This window comes from Branchiostoma belcheri, unplaced genomic scaffold, assembly GCF_001625305.1.
Source record: "Branchiostoma belcheri isolate BF01 breed outbred unplaced genomic scaffold, Haploidv18h27 scaffold104, whole genome shotgun sequence".
Classification (NCBI taxonomy): domain Eukaryota; kingdom Metazoa; phylum Chordata; class Leptocardii; order Amphioxiformes; family Branchiostomatidae; genus Branchiostoma; species Branchiostoma belcheri.
In genome coordinates, this window is record NW_017802425.1 from 1,042,403 (window position 1) to 1,064,819 (window position 22,417).

Genomic DNA, 22,417 nt, shown 5'->3' on the forward strand with positions numbered 1-22,417 from the left:
TACTATTATGTCCTACCTGGGCCGCGATTACGTTCGATACGGGTGTTCCGGCCCGTGTGATAACTAGCGGTACGGCCCGGGGGTTCTTACCGCGTACGGCCCAGGGCTTCCAAATGTTCCATAGAACGATTCAAACGCGTTTCGCCCTAACCGCGTGCAACGCTTTCGAAAATTCGAATGCAAAATTCGGACGTTGGAATTGATGTTGTTGCGTTTTTTGGGATTAGGGACACCAAATTTTTGCTCATTTCGCATTGAAAGGCGTGTTTTCGTGGGTGGGTATGACATAAATAAAATACAACACGGTGTATTCCGCATCACCCTCGGTCCCAGCCCTCCCGCGGATCGGATCTCCCTCCGGCCTTCGGCCGTCGGGCGATCCGACGCGCGGTCGGGCTGGCACCTCGGGCGATACGGAATACCCCGTGTTGTATTCTATATGTAGTGACTCACTATATTGAAAACTACATTGAAAACCCAGGTGGATTTCTATAACTTATAAGAGTAGGTGTCAATAAAATGTATTTTTTATCCAGTCTAATATTTTTCCGGCTTGAATGTACATTACTGTGTGAGGCTTTTTTGCAAGATCTCAAAATCTAAAGGCGCTGGCATTCACAATTGACCCTTATTCAGCATGTAAATAGCTTTCATTGTAATTTATATCGCTTTGTTCGGTACGTATGTGTAAAACTGTCAGTTAGATGTATTACTAGATAGACAGTGGGTGTTTTCTCACATTGAGTATATTTTCTTCCAGATAACTTTTCAGTGGTTCTGTATTCCTGAGTTCCTTAAGATCACGCAAGATGTCAGCGTTCTTCGTTCGCAATGCTCGCATGCTGGCTGCTGCCGGGGGAGTGGGCGCAGCAGCCGCCTCCGCCTGGTACTATGGCAACCAGACCGTCGACGCCCGTGTGGGCGGGGCCAGAAAAATGTACCCCCCAAGGTGAGGGATTGATCCCATGTACTCAGCTGTCTCTTCCTCAGTTACTGTTCGAACTGCATGTGCCTCTCACTCCCTCTATAACTCCCTCCCTCCCACATCAGTATAATGTATATGACTATGTGTTGACCTTCACAATCAGCCTGGCTGCCTGAAGGTCAAAGTAATGTACTGCTACATTTTCAATAAATATTAAAACTCCCCCATTCCTCTTCCTCTTCCCATCCTTCCATCTATCATCCCATTACCTTTTTAAATCATAATCAGTCTGACTTTGTAAGATGATATCAAGTCTCAGTAATGGAACCACTTGTCATTGTAGCAGAAATGGTGAAGTCAGCCAACAATTCAGCCCTAATGGACTGACATTTTAAAACAAAAGGGTCATGACTGTATTTGTTTACTTTAGCTACAGTTTATGTTGCAACAATTTCCAATATGCACAAGGTGAGAAACAAACGAAAAACTTTACTAATACATGTACATTTTGTATTCCCCGTCTCTTCAGGTGAAAATATCAGGCACATTCCTTAGCCTGGTTAATTATATAAATATATAAATAGGTATGAGATAAAATGGGTCATTAACTCATAATACCCTGAGTCACTAAAACATTTCCATGAAAGTTACCAACCCTTGTGTCCATCTATCTATACTTGTGTTGGTCGCCGTGACGTGATATGGGTTGGCGTCAGAGTTTGACGGTAAGTGCCGTGGGTTTGTGCGTCCACAGAACGTGCACCCGCTGCCTGTGGACCTCTGCGCCGCTGGCAGTAGCCTTTATCCTGGGCTTCCTGACCAGCTCTGTCACCCAGCGCTACTCGTGCACGCTACGTGCTGCCGAGAACACACCCATGAAACCTGCCAGAAAAAGATACCCTCCTAGGTAAGACTGACATACAGCAAACTGTGGCAAATGTGTCTCTGTGGCAAACATCACCATCCCCAAACATAACTGTAGCAAAGTGTGTCACTGACCAGTGTAGCAAACAAGACAGGGACAAGAGATGTCTTGGTATTGGAAACGTGATAATGTTACAAAGGTGCAAGTTGACCAAAGCATGTTGTCTGACCTTCTAACACTTGACTGTGAAACAAACAGAAATAAACAAGAATGATGGAAGAGTAAAAAATTGAAAAAGGACTGAGCTGGTCAGGTAGCCTTAGCAAGAGGTAGGTCATCATAATGTAGTCCCTAATAAATAACAAATTACGAAGAAAGCCCATGTCATGCTGCATGTGGATGTTGCCTTGATGTTGAGTGTTATGTGAGTGTAATGTGAATTGTATCTGCTGAGTGCATAAATTGTATGCATGCTAGAATAGGAAATGTGAATGTGTTGGACCTGATTATAATCAGGCTTTTTAATCTTCAGCCCAGAACACTTATAATAATTGATAACATCCATTTTGCAGCTTCATCAATGATTTACATGTATCATGTTGCTTCTCAAATACAAGCTTGCTATATTGATGAAGACGAGAGATTGCAGCAAGAAATGGCCCAAAGGCACTTGCTTTTCACCTGACGTTAGGACTTTTTCATTTTATGGTGGCTTAGGTCAGCAGGAACCAGCATGTGTTAAAGGACATAGGTAGGGATGAATCCTAAAGGTCATGGGCTAAGGATGACTAGAAGATGCTGGGTACATTGTATAACTTGTACCATATACTCTGGTACTAAAGTGGTTAACATGAAACAGTACTTTCAGGATGTCTGCATGTGAATTTAGATTACCAGTAAGCAAAGGACAAGAAGAGGGAAGATAAAAAGTTCCTTGCATGTTCCTGACTCATCAAACACTCCATGAGGTGGAGAGCTTAGAAACCTGTACAAAAGTAACCCCTGAATGTGTTCCTGCCCCCCTCCCCCATACAGTGCTGACTTCCCTGACTTGAAAAAGCACAACAACATCATGGCCAGTAACCTGACCCCCAAGATCTACGCCAAGCTGCGGGACAAGGCCACGCCGGCAGGCTACACGCTGGACCAGTGCATCCAGACGGGGGTGGACAACCCTGGACATCCCTTCATCAAGACGGTCGGCATGGTTGCTGGAGATGAGGAGTCATACGAGGTGGGTCACAAACCCCTCGGGGTTCACTGCAGTTCCAGAGGAGCCCGCAAAGGGGCCCAAAATCTGGGAACAAGCTGCATACTAAAAATCTATGGATTCTAAGTACGTGCAATAAATTTTTCCTGTGCACCAAAATGCCTAGGTTAGGTGCACTGTAGATTCCCCTATTCCTTAAAATGAATTTTGAGCTCTGTTTTGTCCCAACGTAGGTATTTGCTGAACTGTTTGATGCTGTTATTGACGAGCGGCATGGCGGGTACGGCCCCAATGACAAGCATCCCACCGACCTGGACTGGACCAAGATCCGAGGGGGGAACTTTGATGATAAGTACGTGCTGTCCAGCCGTGTGCGAACCGGCCGGAGCATCCGCGGTCTGAGCCTGCCGCCAGCCTGCACCAGGGCCGAGAGGCGCGAGGTGGGCGAACAGATGGTTTCAGTGCAGTATTGGTCTGCTAAACTCTAGGATTGTTTACAATAGGATCATTACATAATTCTGACATTAGAGCTGTTTACCTAGACAAATTTGGTGAAATCTTTAACATGTGTAAGTTATGTATGTAGCTAACTATAACTATACACATACTATTAGTCAGTGGTGAAATGTTTTTGAAAAGTTTTTCTGATTTTCAAGTGCTAAGTTGTCATCTTTGAGATGTAATTTACTTATCCTTAGTGTAAAGAAAAGGAATTACAGGGTAGACATTTAGATTACAGGGTTGAAGTTGATGAGATAAAATCTTGTGCCCCCCTCCCCTCCTCACATAGGTGGAGCGTGTAGTGTCTGACGCCCTGGCCAACCTGGCAGGTGAGTTTGAGGGGAAGTACTACCCCCTGAACAACATGACAGAGGATGAACAGCAGCAGCTGATCGATGACCACTTCCTGTTTGACAAGCCGGTCTCGCCGCTCCTGACCTGTGCCGGGATGGCCCGCGACTGGCCCGACGCTCGAGGCATCTGGTACGTGGGACTGCTTGTTTTTATAAGAGGGTCTGCATGGGGGGTCCTGATTACGCTTTACGCTAAATTTATGGAGGCCCGCAACGCTTTACGTTAAATTTCCGGAAGGCTGGCAACGTTTTACGCTAAATTTTCGCCTCCTCACTACGAATAACGGTAAATAAAATGACTTCCCTACAAATTACGGGAAATTATAAAGAGGCCGCCTACGCCTTACGGAAAAGAGCATGCAGACCCTCTTATAATAGACATGAGAAAAGCACAGTCTGAGGCTACTGTAAGGTTCACTACAATTTCTCCCAAAGTACATGATGTGTAACTAGCTAAAAGGAAATGAATGGAAACACACAAATAGAAAGAACACGATGATAATAATTGTCTTGTTTCAAGGCATGTGAAACATTCAATTTTATTCAAACACAAAAATCTTTCATGCTGAAGTGAGAAAAACTGTAAGAATAACTGTAAGATTGACTTTATTTTGTACTTAAAAGTTTTGTAACAGTAAGATTCCTTCTTATGTTGGCAGCCAGGTGTTCAGTAATTTATCCGTCTTCATATTTGTTTTAGAATTATATTGAAGGTATAATGATTTACCTGATCCTTGATTATCTTAAATGGCAAGTAATCTTCTTTCCCCTCTTCAGTAGGTCTTCCCAGTTCTCAAGTTGATTCTACTGATCACTTAGTTTTGTTTCTCCCAGACTAGGATACAATTATGCAAAAATGGTTTTATTTGTAAAGTAGACCTGATCTCATGAGAAGGACTCCTCCTCGCCCCCCTCCCCACGCAGGCACAACTCACAGAAGAACTTCCTGGTGTGGGTCAACGAGGAGGACCACACCCGGGTCATCTCCATGGAGAAGGGTGGAAACATGGCGCGGGTGTTCCAGCGCTTCTGCGCCGGCCTGAAGGAGGTAGAGTCGCGCTCAGCCACTTTACGTATTGTCGCATAGTTAAAACCAACATGTTGTCTTCACAGGAGACTGTTGCAGTCTATCACACTATCCTAGCATGCATCTTTCTACCAGGTAGACTCTGTCGCCTTTTGTACTTGAAGATACACCCAACAACACACAGGTCATCACAAGGTCACTTTCACCCAGCAACTCTATGCTGTAGCCCCAGGCTGCATTGCACAAATATTATTCATGAACACACAAAGAAATACACAATACAAACAGACAAACAAACGCACCTTTGTGTAGATCTTTTTCAGTTGCTTCTCTGACTTCAACCCACCAGCACAGAACCGCAGCTCCACCCTCTCCTCAGGCCATCCACTCAGCATGATGAATGACCCCCCCCTTTGCACCCTATATCCCTCCCACTATAAACAAACCTCCCCTTTGCACCTGACCTCAGGCATAACATGAACAAGACTTTCCTAGTGTGGGTGAATGAAGAGGACCACACACGGGTCATTTCCATGGAAAAGGGTGGGAACATGCGACGGGTATTCGAAAGGTTCTGCACAGGCCTCCAACAGGTAAACTCCCCAACCCGCTGAGTTGTGTGCTGTGTCTCCCTACCACTTGAGTGTTGTTGTGCGGAGGCTGCCATGCTGGCTGGTACAGGATAAGTATGGAGGAAGCTTGCTGTGCTTGTAGTTTGCCGTAGTTTAGCTGATAACACAGGGAGAGACATGACTGCTGCCAAATGCACCCCCCCTCCCTCAGCATTCAAACCCACCTACACCCCCCCACCCCACTATTACCTGTCTAACCCTTCAGCAGGCTGTTCTAAGCTACAAAGCATGTTTTTTCCCATTCTCAACACTTTTCTCATTCCAAATCTTTACTTTGCAGGTTACCACTGTAATGATAGAAGACTTTTTGATTCTTTACTTTCTTTCTATACGTTGTATAAGAACATTGCATTTTTTTCAGCTGCATGCTACTGTAGGTCCTTATGAACAATTCCAGTGCTGCACTGTGCTTCTGTTTCTTTCACATATCCTATTACTAGATTCTCCAATCTTCTCCAATTTACTATTTTAGATACTACATGTATTTCTCTCATGTACGTAGCTAGTCCTTTTTCTCCTATGCATGCCATGTCACCCCTGTCTACCTACACCCCCCCACACTGACACCCTCCTCCCCGGCACGGTCTGTCTGCCCCTCCCCCCAGGCACAACTTCAACAAGACCTTCCTGGTCTGGCTTAACGAGGAGGACCACACCCGCGTCATCTCCATGGAGAAGGGTGGAAACATGAAGCGTGTCTTCCGTAGGTTCTCAGAGGGCCTGGCAGAGGTATCATACTTAGGTCTCAATTAGTGCCAAGGTTATCATTTTTGTAGTGCAAGCCCTGGTAATGTCATCAACTAAACTTCGGCCAAAGTTACCTGGTCTGCATGTCAGCCTGTGGGTACGTATTAACTTATAAAATTATCATGAACCCTAAAAAGTTAGAGAGCATGGCTGCCTGGTAAGGAGGATGTTGGGTATCTACATGTAATATCTTAGTGACTAAAAGGATGTAAATTTTGCCACGTTATATCAACTAATGACTAATGAAATTTACACATCTATGATTAAGTGCATAAAATAAAGTACAATTGAGTGATGAAGACAAGGCAGTATCCTCCTTGCACATGGCATCTCCCGTACCTGACTTGTACCTGTAGTAACCCTGGGTCTGTGGAGGACTGTCAAGAACTTGGTAAGTTTTTTGCTTTCCATGTTTCTCACAGTTTCTGTCAAATCCTAGTATAAGCCCTGCATTATCCAGACTTGTGTAAAGGTAAGTCTTCCCTGTCACTCATGTGTTCCACCCCTAACTGTTGCTGTTGCTGTGAGAAGTGTGTGGTGTGTGTGGTGTTTGACTGTCCATTTACACTGTGCTCACACATATTCTGTTCATCTGTTCATATCTGATTTGTGTTTTTCATATGTCCTGTCAGCCACAATTGCCTGCATAAAATCAATATTTACATATGACATTTTGAAAAAAAGTCATTATTGCCAGCTTAACTGTCAAGTCTGAAAATCTGCCAGCTCAACAGTACAGACTGTACCTATGTTACTGATGAGAGGCCATTTGCTGGTTTTCCCCATCTTTATTAGCTTTGTTTGTTTAGCTGAGGCTGTAAAACTAAGTGTACAATAAACTCAAAACATGTGCGTGCTCTAGGAGCAACCAATGGTAGAATTCCAATGAATTTGCAACAGTAAAATCATTTACGTTATCCCTCCAAGAGTTTCTGGTTACAATCTTACAGTCTGTCATAGTTTACCAGAACATGCAGTTAAGGTGTCAAAATGGGTCAAGAGGGAGTCCAATACATTTAATTGGTTACCTGAAAAGCACTGTCATTATCCTACTGGTTTATGGTATGCGTTTATTCCACAGGTGGAGAAGCAGATTAACGACAAAGGCTGGGAGTTCATGTGGAGTGAACACCTGGGTTACATCCTGACCTGCCCCTCTAACCTGGGCACAGGGCTGAGGGCTGGAGTTCACGTCAAGATCCCCAGGGTGTCTAAGGTACACAGTCTAGCCTCCAACCCGTAACCTGTAATCCTTAACCTCTAACCTAGCCAACCTGGCCACAGTTTGTCTCTGCTACTGTTATATGTATGTACATCATGTATACATTCCCAATGTTGATTTCACTGCGCGCAAACTTAGATTTACCAATGGCAATAAATATATCAGTCAAGTTGGGCAATGTTTACTTTGTTTCTTTTAATAAACACTACTGGACTTTACAATGTTAGTACATATATAGTCACCTGAGGACACACCCTACTACAGAGGGATGACAAAGCGGTCCTCGTCAACCTGACGGACGAACGACACATAAAAGTCAAGTGCAGTATAAATGAAATTACTGGACTTGACTTTTATTACCATTGTAAAGCCAGATGCTATATACAAAGTAAACATTACCTGAGTTTACTACCTTTGGTAAATCCAACTTTCCATGCAGTGAGTGATTGTAACAGTACTGGACCACACAAATCTAGTTGCTGTATATGCATGGAAAGGTAAGAAGGAGACAATGACGCTTGTTTATTCAATACTTAAATCCACCTGCAGGTTGCTTTTCATTGAGGTCATGATGAAGAGGTAAGACATTATAACAAGATCCAGGTTACATGTGCATGTGTGTTGCCCGTGCAGGACCCGCGGTTTGAGAACATCCTGAAGGCCCTGCGTCTGCAGAAGCGTGGTACCGGCGGCGTGGACACCGCTGCGGTGGGCGGAACCTTCGACATCTCCAACGCCGACCGTCTGGGCTCCTCGGAGGTCCAGCTGGTGCAGATCGTGATTGACGGGGTGGACCTGCTGGTCCGCATGGAGAAGGAGCTGGAGCGCGGGCGCAGCATCGACAAGCTCATCCCGAAGGGCGACGGCCGCGGCCTGTAAATGCTGACCAGGTCTCCAAGTCAACTCACAGTCAAGTTTTCATCATCGTCTAAATAACCTCACACACACAGCAGAATTTGTCGTGTTTCCCCAGAAAGTAACAATGAACTGTCGTGCTTCAATCATGTTTGTTTGTTGACAAGATAAGAATTCATAATATTAATAACTACCTGTGCTTCCAACATTCATGAATGTCTCTTATAGAAGGAAATAAAGAAATTTAAAAAGTCTGTAAGTTAAAACCTACCAACCTTTATGGTAAAGGGCTTCATCTTAATTCTGTTACGTGTTTCTCAAAACACACAAGAAAGGATTTCAAAAGGTGCTCCTTTGGTCATATCTTTTACGGTGTTCAGGTCTGGATATGAATGTAATTGAGAGATTTTTGTAGTGATATTGGACAACCCACTTTCAAATGTCATGGTAAAGAGCTTCATCACCTTAATTCTGGTACATGTGTATTCTCAAAACACACAAGAAAGGATTTCAAAAGGTGCTCCTTTGGCCATATCTATTATGGTGTTGAATGTCATGGTCTGAATATGAGGAAAGTAACCGAGAGATTTTTTGTGAGATTGAACATGGGAATAGACTTTGGTATCTTAAACATTGAAGAAAATCTAACAGTACCAACTCTGGATCTCAGGAAAGACCAGATGTATCAGCAAAAACAATCTGCTGCTTGGCTATGATGTTGTGACCTGCTTTTTTTGTTCTATAAGTGAAGATTACTGCTAATGGAGAACTTGTGACCATTCCTCTCCATGTGTTAGTGCCATGGCATTGCTTTATGAATTGATAGAGTATATCCTAGAAGATTCTATGCGAATACAGGAGATTCCTTTTTAACGTAAGACGATTTATGTTTGCCCGGTGGAGAGAGTTTATAGTATGTATATATCTATGGGCTGATAATATTTACCCATATGATAATTTTTGCACATTGTGTTTTATTGTGTGGAATTGTGTTGAATTTCTGAGAGCAATATAAAGCCATGTTGATGTGTTGGATATTTGGGTACAGTTTTGACAACTGATCTTTATGTTTGCAATGTTTGTTTTTTGTGTGTGACAATTAAATGCTGAACTATCAGAGGACAAAGGTTTGTCTGTCTGTCAGTCCTTTTCTTTTGCATTGAGCATTTTGATTGTGAGGGGGGGGGCAGTCTTTTTATATCACACCAATCTAATTTTATGGGTGACTTCCTCTGGAAGACCCCAAACTAATGTAACAGAAAAAAAATAGACATTAACATATGTAAAAATTTACTAGAAAAAAAACTACAAGACCAAAGTAGATGGATCTACCAAATTAGGTAAGTATGCAAAGAGGTGTAGTCAAGTGAAATTCTGAACATCTGCTGCGTCAGTAGTATAAGGTTGACATTATTTGGCAAAGGTGAGATCATGGAGGTGAAAAATTACCTCCATGGTGTGAGGGACTCTAGTTGTTGAACGTCTGTCTACTGCAGCCATCTGAAGTTTGTTCGCTTCCATTGCAGGTCATTGACATTTTGATTGATATTTTATTTATTGATATTACCTATTATTTACTGCAGAATTTTTATCCCCCTGTTCTGGTGTCTGTCGTTTTGTCGGCGTGTTGACAACTAGAGTTCCATGATCTCATACCTTCACCAAATGATATTCTTTATGGTTGACAAATGATAGATTATTCCCCTTGATTATGCAAATAGGATTCTCATTTGCATGAAGTATATCAGTTGATCATAGTCCACCAAAGAGTCTTTTCTTAACAAAGTGCTATTCGAGCATTTCGTCATAGATTATGCAAAGGAGGTCCTTATTCGAATAAGTTATGTTTGACGATGTTCACTTTACATGAAATTCCAGGCAGTTACCATTATAGAATTATAATATTTTCTCAGTAATTATGCAAATGAAGGCTTCGTTTACATAATCAATATATAATGCAGATTTCTCAATTACATAAGTCACTGGTTTAAGGAATTTCCTCATTAATTATGCAAATGTATAATTATGCAAAGTACATTTGCATAATTGTTATTTACTCATGTCAAGCATCACTTACATACCAAAAAAACATGACAATCCGTCAACCGGTCCTTGAGTTATCCCCTTTTGAATATTTTTAAACAAACGCCCCTGCAATTCCAGAGCATGCTGCTATGGAGTAATCTCCAAGCAGACTCAGTGGGGCATGGGGACTTTATGTTGGCCGCCTGTATCCAACCTTCGCCCAACGTGGAGCCCAAACTCAAGTCACTTCTTCCCCAGCACGAGAGCTACGTAGGTATACCTACCATCCAAATTTCGTGACCCTAGCATGTCTCCATCATGAGATAAAACGGAAGTTGTGTATATATATATATATACATATGCATACATATATACACATACATACATACATACATACATACATACATACATGCATACATACAGACATACATACATACATGCATACATACATACATGCATGCATTAATGCCTTATCAAGTTATCATGTTCACAGACAGGCACACGCGCGCGCGCATACACACGAACGCCTCTGAAAAAATATCCTTCTTGCCTACAGTTGAACAGTTCCATCCCAGCTCTGTCAATAACGGTCGGTCCCTTGGAAGTTGGAACGTCACTCCGCAACTCTGGGGTGCCACTGCCAGGGTTGGGTGAGCTTTTGATGGATAACACATTGTTCAGGTAAACCAATAAGGGTGACCAGCTGTCCGGAAGTTTCAGTGCGCCACAGGACAGTTGAACACGTACCGTCAACTCGACACGGGCGCCCCGCTTTACGCCTCTCCGCAGAACGTACGTACGGTACGACGAGAAGTTGTCTAGTACTGGTAGGTAAGTACAGTTCCGTACCTTGGTACAGTTACGAAGCATATTCATGGTTATCGTAGAGGTTTCAGTCAACCGTGACCTCTTCATTGTAAGTTTAGTTGCTGAACAGTTAACATACTAGATAGTAGCCTGGGTACCATCCTATTTGTATGCCGGGGCTCCCATACTCAGTATCACCTTGTCTTCGGACAGTTGTACATTACAACGTAACAGTACACTGGCCGTGACCTCATGCCTCGGCGGCCCTATTGAAACAGTCAGGTGATTTGCGGTGTAATTCACATGTGTACGTCCTCAGTAGAATTTGCCTGATGGGGACAAACCATAAACTATGTGGGCTTGTCTACGGGCACAAATCGGTCTTGTATAGTCACTTTACCCATTAATGGGTTGCAGATGGTGCCAATCGTCACTAATCCGTGCGCCCATGTGTAGCTATAGGTTTATAGGCCAGGGGACAGGAGAATGGCGAATATATCTCTGGGTATACATTCTGATAAGTACTCGGACGACAACCCCGTATTTCCCATTCAAGAATGGATGTAATGCTTTATACTTGTAGGATAGAGGTCGAAAATATATTTCTTAATTCATCACAAGTAGATAACCGAGGAATGCAGCAACGGAAAAGTCGCAGGCTGGTACGAAAAGCTGTCCAAAGAAGTTTGTCAGGACAGACAAAGTTCTGTGTTCCCACGAAGATCAACATTCTTACCTGCCTATGCGTTAATAAGAAGACCTAACCCCGCTGGCTCCATTCTATCTGTGCAATCCCGATAAAGCTGTACTGCTATGATGTGTCACGCAGAGAATTCTAAAGACTCGCATTGTTAATGAATAACACTAGTTCTGACCCTCAGAGGACAGAGGGCCTGTACGGAGTAGGGGCCAGTAGTGGAGCGGGAGACCATTGTCTTTTGTCCCCCGTTTTTTTTACCATGAACAATGTTGACGCTACCCGTGGTATTTCGATTGTTCAATCCAGATAAAAATGGATTCTATGGATGCTGAGGAGCCCTTTAGCGGGAACGTCACCAACACGACGGCCAGTCCGCCGGGGCCGCCGCCGAAGAACCCGGCACTGGTGACCGCCTTCAACGTCGTGAACACCGGCATCCTCGTCTTCATCATGTTGGCCATGGGCTGTACACTGGAGCTGAAGACTCTCATCAGGCTGGTTAGGAACCCCAGACAGGTCAGTAGGGTATCAGAATATCTGGCGCATCAGAGGAAATTGCAATCGCAGACAGGCAAAGCCTGAGAGTGAGAAAGAGCGACTCGAAGCATAGCAGTGAAATATATATCAAGGAGGTTCATAAGCAATTGCAAAGAGAAGAAACATTACGAAGCAGAAAGACAGACACGCAAAATCTAGAGAATTACTGGGTGAAAGCTGAAAGGAAGGGGGAGGCAGAGAGAGCCTGTGATACAGAGGGGGTGATGTCAAGATACATATAAGGTATCAGCTATCGTCCAAGCAGCGCAGATGTCCGGGAGTATCTTGTCATATTTGTTTCTGATGACGACCTTGTCACTTTCCCTGCAGATCGATCCGCGGTTTTTCATCGGCGTTGTGATCGGGTTCCTGTCGCAGTTCCTGGCCATGCCGCTGTGCGGGTTTGCCGTTGCGCATATCATGCAGTACTCCCCGATGGTGGCAGTCGGCGCTCTTGTCTGCACCTGTTGCCCTGGAGGGACGGTGTCCAACCTCTTCACCTACTGGAATAAGGGTGACGTGCCGCTCAGGTGAGGGACAGGTTGTCTTTAATTGTTGCAGTTGCGCAAAAAAGAGACGCGATTTTTCTTTCACAAATAACGACAGGGGCCTAGCCTCTATTTACTAGATATCTTTTGATAAGGTTGCATTTTTTTACGCTTGAGGCATTCGATACAAGTATGGGCGTTCATAGAAAGATGCATGTGTCAAAAGACAACGCACGAACAGTTCTGATAGACGGTCATCGAAACGTCGGCTCTTGTCAAACAAGTGGTTGTGAATAAAGGATTTTGCTGTTGAAAAGTCATGAAAGTGTTCTCTTGAGAAATGTATTTTAATTGTTCCGGATCTGTGTCAGCGTCACGATGACGTCCTGCTCCACAGTGCTAGCTATGGGGATGATGCCGCTGAACCTGTGGATCTACTCCCGCAGCTGGACGGACCAGGCCGCCGTCATCCCGTACACCCGGATCGTCAGCGCCCTGGCCTCCATCCTCGGGCCTGCCCTGGTTGGCATGCTGCTTAAACTCTGGTCCGATCGAATCGCCAAATTCGTCATCAAGGTACTGTACATGTGCCAACAACTGCCGGTGTCGTGACAAATTGTCTTTCTGTAAGATTTTTGCCCTTTGCTAATAATGCACGTGCCTGAAGTTTAGAGCTAATAGGTCTAGTATTAGAGGTTCGTGTCAAGTTATTAGGTCGGGTAAGGTTAGTGTTATAATTAGGTCAAACGGTCTCAACCCCACTACCACACCTCCTCCAAATATGTTGCAAACCCCCAATCAGTGTTCGGGGCGAAAATTTGGAATCTGGCACCATTATATTTCCAGCCACGACATACAGAAGTCTTGGACAGTCGTGGATATCGTTTGAAACGGCCGGATGCACTCTAGGTTTGCATTCCGTTGAATACTTAGCCGTTTTATCTTTAGTAAGTTAATCCACTGATAGATAGCAGATAAAGGTATGAAGCTGGAATTTCGGGGTGGTTTGCCAGGGAGTGAATTATCACTGTTGTTTTATGTTCTCTCTTTTTTTTCTTGATTCTGCACCCCACAGCTGGGGAGCGTTCTGGGTCTGTCTGGGATCGTGGCCAGCATCATTCTGAGCACGTTCATCAACCCTGACATGTTCACCCGGCCTTGGCAGCTCTGGCTGGGGGCGGCCATCCTGCCGTACGTAGGTAAGGCCACTTTTGTCTCAAAATTAAATTCTATGATACAGAATTCGCCAAATTGACTGAGTGGGCGGATAAAGCACGTGTATTCTTCTTCTTGGCTCCTGTAGGCTTCAGTATCGGGTTCTGTTTGGCGTCCATCCCGCTCTTCAAGATGACGCAGGCCCGCCGCCGGACCGTGGCGTTTGAGACCGGACTGCAGAACGTCTCCATCGCCTACGCCATCATCCAGCTCACCTTCACCGCACCGGGAGGATCAGCGTTCATGGGAGACCTCCTCATCTTCTCCATCCTGTACGGCCCCTTCATGATGATAGACGGACTGCTCATCACCGCCATCTACCGGCTATGGGTGGTCCTGCAGAACAAGAGGAACGTCCAGGGAGAAGAGCCCAAGGACGAAACTGCAGAACTGTAGAAGTTTCTTGGACATGTATTTTATCCTTTCTACTCAATACAAGTTTAACGTTAGCATTTACCTTTTTTATAATCATAATTTGCACGTTTGCAAGTTGCAACACTAGTAACAAAGTTTATAATAGCAGTAGACATATGTATATTCTCTAATCCTGACACAGGATCGTGTATACCAGACCAAGGACCAGACCAATTGTGTAGGGCTTACTGATTAGTCAAAGTTGGAATGCTTGCTAAACCAATCAGAGGAGACATACCATTTTTGGACAAAATCATTCCAACTACTAGTACTAGTACTAAAGTTTGATATTGGACGTGGTAATAATATGTAGCTATATTTGCAGGTATTTGCAAAGGCAGGTTTTGGAGATAATATACTTGATGTAGTACATAAAACATAATGACATTGTAACAAAATTATAATCAAGACAGTTGAACTTTCACTGTCATGTTTAATATTTGAAATTCATATAAATGTATACAAATATACAAGTAGACTCAGGCAACAATGTGCACATGACATGACAAACTGTTAAATATGTTAACTGCAATTAGTGATATAACCTACTAGTATTTTTGTACACAACTGTATGTCAAACACTTATTTTTCTATAAACTACATAGCACTTTTGTAAACAGGTGTGTAATGGAGCATGACAGCAGAACATACTGCACCTGTACAAACTTGTAATGTATTGCCCAGAGCACTTTGGCAGAACGTCCCATTTTGGTCGTATTCATATATGTGACATTCGGTCTATTGTTTTCAATGGACCTATACCATTATTACGTCACAGTTTGTTTACCGCAATGAATGCCGGTCAATCGACGTTTATATTGTACAGGGGTGCGTAGCGCAGTGTGTGTTTGTGTAATATAAGGCTTTTATACAGTACTACTTTTGTCTAACGTCACAACTAAATCACCCATGTGGTATGTAATGCTGTGTCAGCACAACTAGACGCAGCAAAAATCAGACATACCTTACTTTGAAAACTTTGAAATGATCTTTATTCTTTAACTGATCGTTCTAGAATGTTCTTTAGAACAGGTAAACAAACTGTGACGTAATAATGGTATAGGTCCATTGTTGTGTGAGAACAGATATCATCTGCAACAAAATTCTGATGCAGCATTGACCAAACATCCAACGAAAACCGTTAAAATCTGGATTTCAGGTGCAGTAACTACTGCTGACATGCTGTATGTACAATAGCACTATAATCAAATCATACAGACTTACATCTACAGCAAATCAATCATTATAATACGGTATGAAGAGCTAAAAATAAACCTTTAGTCTGTAACTTTTGGTTGTATTGATGTAGTTAACTATGTATCAGGGCCATCAGTGTGCCTGAGAAACTATGACAGGGGCCAGGCTTGTGTCAGGAAGCATCGGACTCACACACAACTCTTTTGTGCTCAGCATTTCCTTCCTACTTCTGTGTTTCCTTCTGGCAGAGCTGACTTTCTGTTGTGAAGAGCTGATACTAGACTCCTTATCTGACTCCCGAAGACTGGCTTGAGAGTTGGACCTACTGTGATGCTTCTTGCGAGGTGTGGACTGAGATCCTTTCTTCAACCTCCTGTCTCCGTCTTCCTTCTCTATACTTGGTCCTCGGTGAAAGTCTGCAATGCCAGAGTCTCTACTTGTAGCAGAGCTGAACCTGGCACCAGGCACATGTGTAGTTGCCTCAGAACTGTCCTCAGCTAGGCTATCAAATGAACGTTCCTTCTGCAAGTGAAATGTTTTGTTAGTTGAAGGTGTCCTGTCATGTTTCCTTGTAGACTTCACAGCCTTGTCTGAGGATTCTGAGGTAGTTACTGTAGCTTCTTTTTCATTTTTATCTTTTCTTTTGTCCTTTCTATTCATTGCTTTCATTTCTTGCATGATCTTTTGTAGCTCCTCATAGTTTTCATCCTCTTCGAATGTCTGGGTTTCCACACGTGAGAAAGATGTCCGCCAGTTGCTCTCAATCTCTTTTTGGACGTCCAATTTCCCATCATCCCTTGGTGAAGGCTTCAGCAGCCTCTTGCTGGTCTCTGCACTCTGAACTCTGCCCTTTGAACTGTTGAGTTTCTGCAGCTCTCGGATAACCCTGTCCTTTTCAGCAAGTTTGGCTTCCAGTTCACTGATCTTCTCAGCTTGAGAGGACACCTGAGCAGACAGCTCCAGGATGAGATTGGTGCGACCACTATCGTACTCGGAGGTGCTCCCTTCAGTTGGGGTGTCAGGGCTGTTGTAGTCTTTAAGAAAGTTGCACTTATCCAGTTGAGCTAAGAAACAAGAAATAAATATCTCATGTAAATGCTGAAATACATCTGAGTAACTAGAAAACCCTTACAGAAATAGAAGTTTTCACTACTAAAACCACAAAATTCTAAAAACATTAATTATCCAAATATTAGCGAGAAATCCATGGTATTTTTGACATCTCCCCTTTGCCCTTTCCATCCATAAAAGTTCATCTGCGTTGGTAGAAGTCATTATGAAACAAGTTTGAACTATAATTTTCCAAGGTCAACACAATAAAATTGGACTAGCCTTGTTCAAATGTTCGACTGTACAACTTCCATCTTTGTCAAGGAATGAGCAAGGAATATTGGTAACATATCACTCCATTGCTAATATATGCACCAGAAAAATAGGTACATTGTTCTGATTGCTAACCTATAAGTTTGGAGTTTTCCTCCCCCAGTTTTGTCACCTCATCCTTCAGACTGTACACTGTCAGAGCCGACTCCTGTTTGGCCTCAGCCAGCTGGGTCATCACACTCTTCATCTTCTTCTTGTACTTCTCTCTCTGCAAGTCAACAGAAAAATTGTGTGGCTGGTAAGAACAAAGGATAAACCTGTAATTCACATGTATTCAAGCAAATATACATGCTTTTAACTCTTCCACAAAACACATTTTAACATCCACTCACCATGTTTCACCTGGATTGGTCCCATAATCAAATTAGAAGAGCTGCTTTTGCCTAAGTATGTATATTTATACTTATTGGCCAGGACACATGTCATTGCTTCTTGAGTCAGTACAGGCAAGTACAGGACTGGCATTATTTCATTGGTTCAGTAAAAGACTGGCTACTGGACGAGCTACATACTTATTCATTTTGTATTATGTCAGTATTATTTGTGATTGAAGTATATCTTTACATATAAGTATAATTTGTGATTCAATCACAAATAATACTGACAATACAAAATGAACAAGTATGTAGCTCGTGATTCAATCACCTCCTACAGGTCTGTTGAAATCAAAGCTTTGTGCACTTCTTGTGTATACTTACCATCTTTGTAATCTCCTGTGTAACTGCACTAGTCTCCTTCTCTAACTTCTGTATATACTGTAAAACAACATTCAGTGGGTTAAAACCAAAATCTACACTTTACCCCAGGAGTTGTGCTGTTGAGAAGGTCGGGCTCTTTCAAACATCAACAATGACATGGATACTTAACTTGTATAGCTGAATAAAAAAAACAATACTAGTAATCACTAAGTTGTAGACCTATTTTGGGCTTCCTGGGTCATGTTAACATGATCAAGCCCTTAGCACTACATATCAATATGCATACACCTGTAAGACGTATGTGGAGCAGTACTTACCAGGTCCTTGGCACGGAGAGTCTTGGAGAAGTCCTGCTCAGGTTTGCTGCTCTGTTCTGCCTCTGTCATCTCCACCTGCTGTTCCAGACTGGCAACCTTATCCAGCAGCTCGAGGTTGGTGCTTTCCACTTCTGCCATCTGTGTACAACAGCATATACTGTAGGTCAGTCCAAATGTAGGTTTGTGCCAAGCCTCAACCACCATAAACATTCCATCTTTTTACTTAAGCCTCTTTGGATTTGCTTGGTTTTTAATCGTCATCTGTATCTGTATCTGTATAGCCAAGCCAAGAGAGAGATAGCCGGTAATGTATGTTAAACACCTGGAGATGTTAAACCTACTTACCTGTGTCTGCAGTGTTTTAACTTTCTCCTCGGCCTCCAGTGCCCGTGCCTCCATCATGGCGAGCGTTTCCCGCTCCGTGGCCAGGTCATCCTCTAGGTGACGTAGCCGGGCCTGACCTGCCGACCCCAGTCTGGCCACCAGGCGGCTGGGTAAGCTGGGAGAGGAAAAACCAGTGACTGACCAAAACATAGAGCATTGTAGCTGGTGATCCACATTTGTTTTTCTGCTGCACTGCATTGTAACAACATTGTTACAATGCAGTGCAGAAAGATATGGGCATATCTATAGCCTTACTACAACATCTGGTCTTACATGTCCTTTTTCAAAAGGTGTAGGCAGGCAATTCAACATAAGTATCCAATTTCATGTATTTCGTGATTAGGTGGCAAAAATTTAGCATAAGTCACTACAAAGTGATGCTTCCATGACTTAAACATAATTTTGAATTCATGAGTTTTATTGATTGTTGAAGTGTTGTAGATCACTCATATCTGACTGATTTTGAGAGCTGTTGAAGCAAGACAAAGACTAGAGTCTACGTGTATGCCATAATACATGTGGAAGCTAAGAATATCTCAGGTGTGTTGACTGTGAAGGCCCATGTAACCCTAGTCCTTTGACTTGGTATTAATAACCTTCAGACACAAGAGATGAGGGGGTTATGAAAACTGTTTGTGTTGTCTCGTGTTTGCTAAAACACTAGTAGTGTTCGGGTATGAAGAAACATAATCTGAACTTTGTCATACTCAATTTCATATGTTCAAGCAGGCTCACGATATATTGTTACGTTTCGTAGACAATTAAATGTACGGCTGAGATTTTTTAACTTAGGTATAACGTTGCAAGCAACGTTGTTAGCAAAATAAAACTATCAAGCATAAAATTGGGCAACCTAAAGTGGACCTGAGGCAGCGGAGCTAAGTACATGGAAATGATTCATCATGAAAGCTCCTTGATGGAAGTTGCTGGTAGCGGTCACGTCTTTTTCGGATTTTGCTGAATAAACAACACGCGCGCCAAGCCTCGCTTGAACAGAACTTACCTTCCTCCTTTACGGTTGTTGTTGTCGAAATCCATATCTTTCAGAACGCTCTGTTCAATATGTATTTCTCTAACGTCGGAGCTGGCACCATTCCCCATTGCAAGCGTCTAGATACCAGTCCCAAAACATGAAAATCTTTTCTTACGGTCAGCTAAAACATTTCTAGAGGCAACATCCGCCACTTCAAAATGGCGGCGTAGTGACGTCATGGCAACGCATAAACATTCTCATAAAATATTAATAGCATACCAAAATTCTACCCAAATAAACGTGTAAGGACAAGAAAAATAGTTTGGGCCTATTATCTGATAGATAGAGCATGTTATCATGTCAATATATCAGATGTGATAACAACAAATTGAGAATCACGTGACAAAAGCAATATCACGTGATCCAGGGCGCCTGTGTTGTGGAGTTTTCTATTCTCGAAGTAGAGGGGAGACGCTTTTTAATTTTATCTTCTTGAAAGTAGACCATTGATATAACATAAGAAGACGTTAGTATGTTTTAAATATTTGTAATATTACAATAGAGCTAAAATAAAACAAATCTAGGTACGACTAGTTGTTTTTGCCCAAATAATATATGTTCAGACACCCCTATTTATGTCATCGTGTGACAGTCCATATTTAAAAGACCATCATGGAGGAAGAAGTTTGCAGTGGTATGTCGTCCGAAAGCTTTCCCGATCCTCCTGCAGAGCCGCCAGAAGACAAGGCGCCGTGGGTGCTCACAGCCTTTCCGCAGATAGTGAAGAATGTATTGCAATACCTGCCGGCAAAGTCACTCATCCAGAGTGGGAGGTACGCCTGGTTTATTGTGCTTTGTTATGTGTTGCATTATAGTACTATATATACCGCTTTGGCAAGGAGGTTTGCCCTATATTATGATTATAACCTCCTCGGTATTAAACTGCAGAACTGGGAAATTATGAAAAGAAAACACTCGTTTATTGATTTATTTATCAAAACAAAAACTGAAAGACTGGCATAATGATCGTGTATATAATTATAATATCTTTATTTGGAAAATCATGCCCGAAGGCTAATTGCTTTTACAATCAAGAATAAAACACATTGCAATACAGTAACAGGAGACAAGTAACAACTGTCTGGAAAAAACTTCTACTTCTACTACTACGCTAGCTATTATGTGGTTCGACTTCTTCTTTGAAGGCAGTGGATAATGAATAGTACCACATTCTGCATAATTAGTGGGTTTTGTGATCTTAGTAGAAATGCAGTTTTTTGGTGATCTTCTAAATGACGAAAGGATGGAGAAATTGTTGTAACTGTCTGAAATAATCTGTTTCTTTCGGTCTCATAGTGAGGAGTCACTGAGGACACTGGCTAACAAAATGTATTTCATTTTCCACTGCATTCATTGTACAATATTTACATAATCTCTCGTGCACAGGTAGTTTTCTATAGCGGCCTTTTTCTATCTCTAGTGGATGCGCACTTATTCTAATCTTACACATGGCAGCTCGCTCGTCAATTATAATAATATAATACGATGTGCTCAAACACCTGCCGTCTACCCATCACTTCCTTGCTACGCTGTTTAATAAAGTCCTGGCTCAAGGGCAACCATGTAAATCATGGCAACATGCAGATTCTATTGGAATCCACAAATCAGGAGCAACTGATGACCCATCCAACTTTAGAATGATTTCACTGATTAGCGCAGTAGCAAAACTGTTTCACTCTATCATAGGGAGGCGTATGATTGACTTTCTTGTCAAGAATGGTATCATTGACAATGAGGTACAAAAGGGATTCCTGGAGGGAGTGTCCGGCTGTGTTGAACATTCGTTGGTCCTCAATGAAATCATCAGAGACGCTAGGGCACAATCGAGAACTGTTCATGTTGCATGGCTTGACCTACAGAATGCATTTGGATCGGTCCCACATGATTTAATCCACCTGGCTCTGCAGAGGTACCACATACCACAACACATCTGCAACTACGTGAAAGCATTCTACAGCAATCTAACTGCCCAGGTGCGGTGCCCAGAGTTTTCCTCTGACCCATTTCAGCTCAATGTAGGCACATTCCAGGGGGATACACTGTCTGTTGCAATCTTTCTACCTGTTATCAACCTGCCATTGGAATACCTACGCTCAGAAGCAGCACATGGCTACACGCTAAAGGACAAGACACATGTGACCTTTGCGTTTGCCGACGACCTAGCATTGACGATATCCAGGTCAAGATCACTGCACGAATCTTGAACACATTGGACAGAAATCTACGGAGCATCCACTTGTACCTGAAACCCAGAAATGCAAAACCCTCAGTATATGTGGCGGTTCAGCAAAGGACGTCGCTTTCTGTATCGGAAGTCACCCCATGGACAATATTATCAAAACTCCTTTCAAATTCCTTGGTGGATACGTCACAGCTAGAGGCTCAGCAGGTCAGGTCGCTGACATCCTGAGGGAATCAATCATAGGCTCAAAGGAAAAGAATGGAATTATAATGAACATCGACGAATCACCCATTAGAGGAGAGTACAAATGCGAGATATACAGAGTCTATGTACAAGGTGCCATCAAGTACCTACTGTCAGTCCATGACACCACACGCTCTCACCTACAGAAACCGAGTAGCAGCGTCACCCAGTACCTGAAGAAATGGGCTGGCATGAAGAGATCTGCTAACTCCGGAATCCTGTACCATAGCCAGGGTCTAGGCCTTATCTCAGTAGAACAGATCTATCTACAGCAACATGCTACAGTCATTGCATCAGCTGTGACAATAGGTGATGCAAGTGTCCAGAATGCTCTGCAAGCAAAAGTAGAAAGGGAGGGAACTTTCACCCGCAAGAGAACAGGCAACTTGGAGTGCCACACTCTTGTGAAAGACACACTTACATCACTGTCAAGTCCCAACAGTAATGACAACCAAGC

General features: G+C 43.0%; 3 protein-coding genes across 12 annotated transcripts in view; 2 read left to right on the top strand and 1 right to left on the bottom strand.

Annotated features, from left to right (window-relative positions):
- Positions 1–9,465, top strand: part of LOC109475959 (creatine kinase S-type, mitochondrial-like) — a 15,001-nt gene extending 5,536 nt beyond the window's left edge. For 2 of the 8 annotated variants that reach the window (XM_019776805.1, XM_019776815.1), the window contains exons 3-8: positions 2,826–3,024; positions 3,234–3,440; positions 3,791–3,984; positions 4,779–4,902; positions 7,342–7,476; positions 8,116–9,465. In XM_019776805.1, coding sequence (XP_019632364.1) covers positions 2,826–3,024; positions 3,234–3,440; positions 3,791–3,984; positions 4,779–4,902; positions 7,342–7,476; positions 8,116–8,361 — 1,105 coding nt within the window. In that variant the 3' untranslated portion in view covers positions 8,362–9,465. Of the gene's footprint in view, positions 1–733; positions 950–1,679; positions 1,833–2,825; positions 3,025–3,233; positions 3,441–3,790; positions 3,985–4,778; positions 4,903–5,350; positions 5,475–6,118; positions 6,243–7,341; positions 7,477–8,115 lie in introns of those variants that run through there. The other 6 variants (XM_019776768.1, XM_019776775.1, XM_019776782.1 and 3 more) reach the window with 6 other exon arrangements.
- Positions 9,466–10,918: 1,453 nt separating this feature from the next.
- LOC109476356 (ileal sodium/bile acid cotransporter-like) lies at positions 10,919–14,679 on the top strand. Of its 2 annotated transcripts, none has more exons than XM_019777289.1 (6): positions 10,919–11,193; positions 12,176–12,385; positions 12,737–12,936; positions 13,266–13,470; positions 13,970–14,093; positions 14,198–14,679. In XM_019777289.1, the coding sequence occupies exons 2-6, from the start codon at positions 12,182–12,184 to the stop codon at positions 14,503–14,505; spliced, it is 1,041 nt and encodes a 346-aa protein (XP_019632848.1). In that variant the 5' UTR covers positions 10,919–11,193; positions 12,176–12,181; the 3' UTR covers positions 14,506–14,679. The 2 variants fall into 2 exon arrangements, with proteins under 2 accessions (XP_019632848.1, XP_019632856.1); XM_019777297.1 differs by having other exon boundaries at positions 10,919–11,189.
- A 1,102-nt stretch (positions 14,680–15,781) lies between these two features.
- LOC109476409 (coiled-coil domain-containing protein 18-like) overlaps positions 15,782–22,417 on the bottom strand; it is a 7,618-nt gene continuing 982 nt past the window's right edge. The window contains exons 1-6 of one of the 2 annotated variants that reach the window (XM_019777346.1): positions 19,506–19,702; positions 18,464–18,617; positions 18,119–18,256; positions 17,802–17,858; positions 17,179–17,311; positions 15,782–16,784 (exon numbers count right to left, since the gene is read on the bottom strand). In XM_019777346.1, the coding sequence (XP_019632905.1) occupies positions 15,853–16,784; positions 17,179–17,311; positions 17,802–17,858; positions 18,119–18,256; positions 18,464–18,617; positions 19,506–19,603 (1,512 nt within the window). In that variant the 5' untranslated portion in view covers positions 19,604–19,702 and the 3' untranslated portion in view covers positions 15,782–15,852. Of the gene's footprint in view, positions 16,785–17,178; positions 17,312–17,801; positions 17,859–18,118; positions 18,257–18,463; positions 18,618–19,505; positions 19,703–22,417 lie in introns of those variants that run through there. The other variant, XM_019777353.1, reaches the window with a different exon arrangement.

Coding starts and splice junctions, on each gene's coding strand:
- LOC109476356 (XM_019777289.1), top strand. CDS start 12,182: ATGGATTCTATGGATGCTGAGGAGCCCTTTAGCGGGAACGTCACCAAC. Junction 12,937..13,265: donor AAGGGTGACGTGCCGCTCAG/GTGAGGGACAGG, acceptor GATCTGTGTCAG/CGTCACGATGACGTCCTGCT. Junction 14,094..14,197: donor GGCCATCCTGCCGTACGTAG/GTAAGGCCACTT, acceptor TGGCTCCTGTAG/GCTTCAGTATCGGGTTCTGT.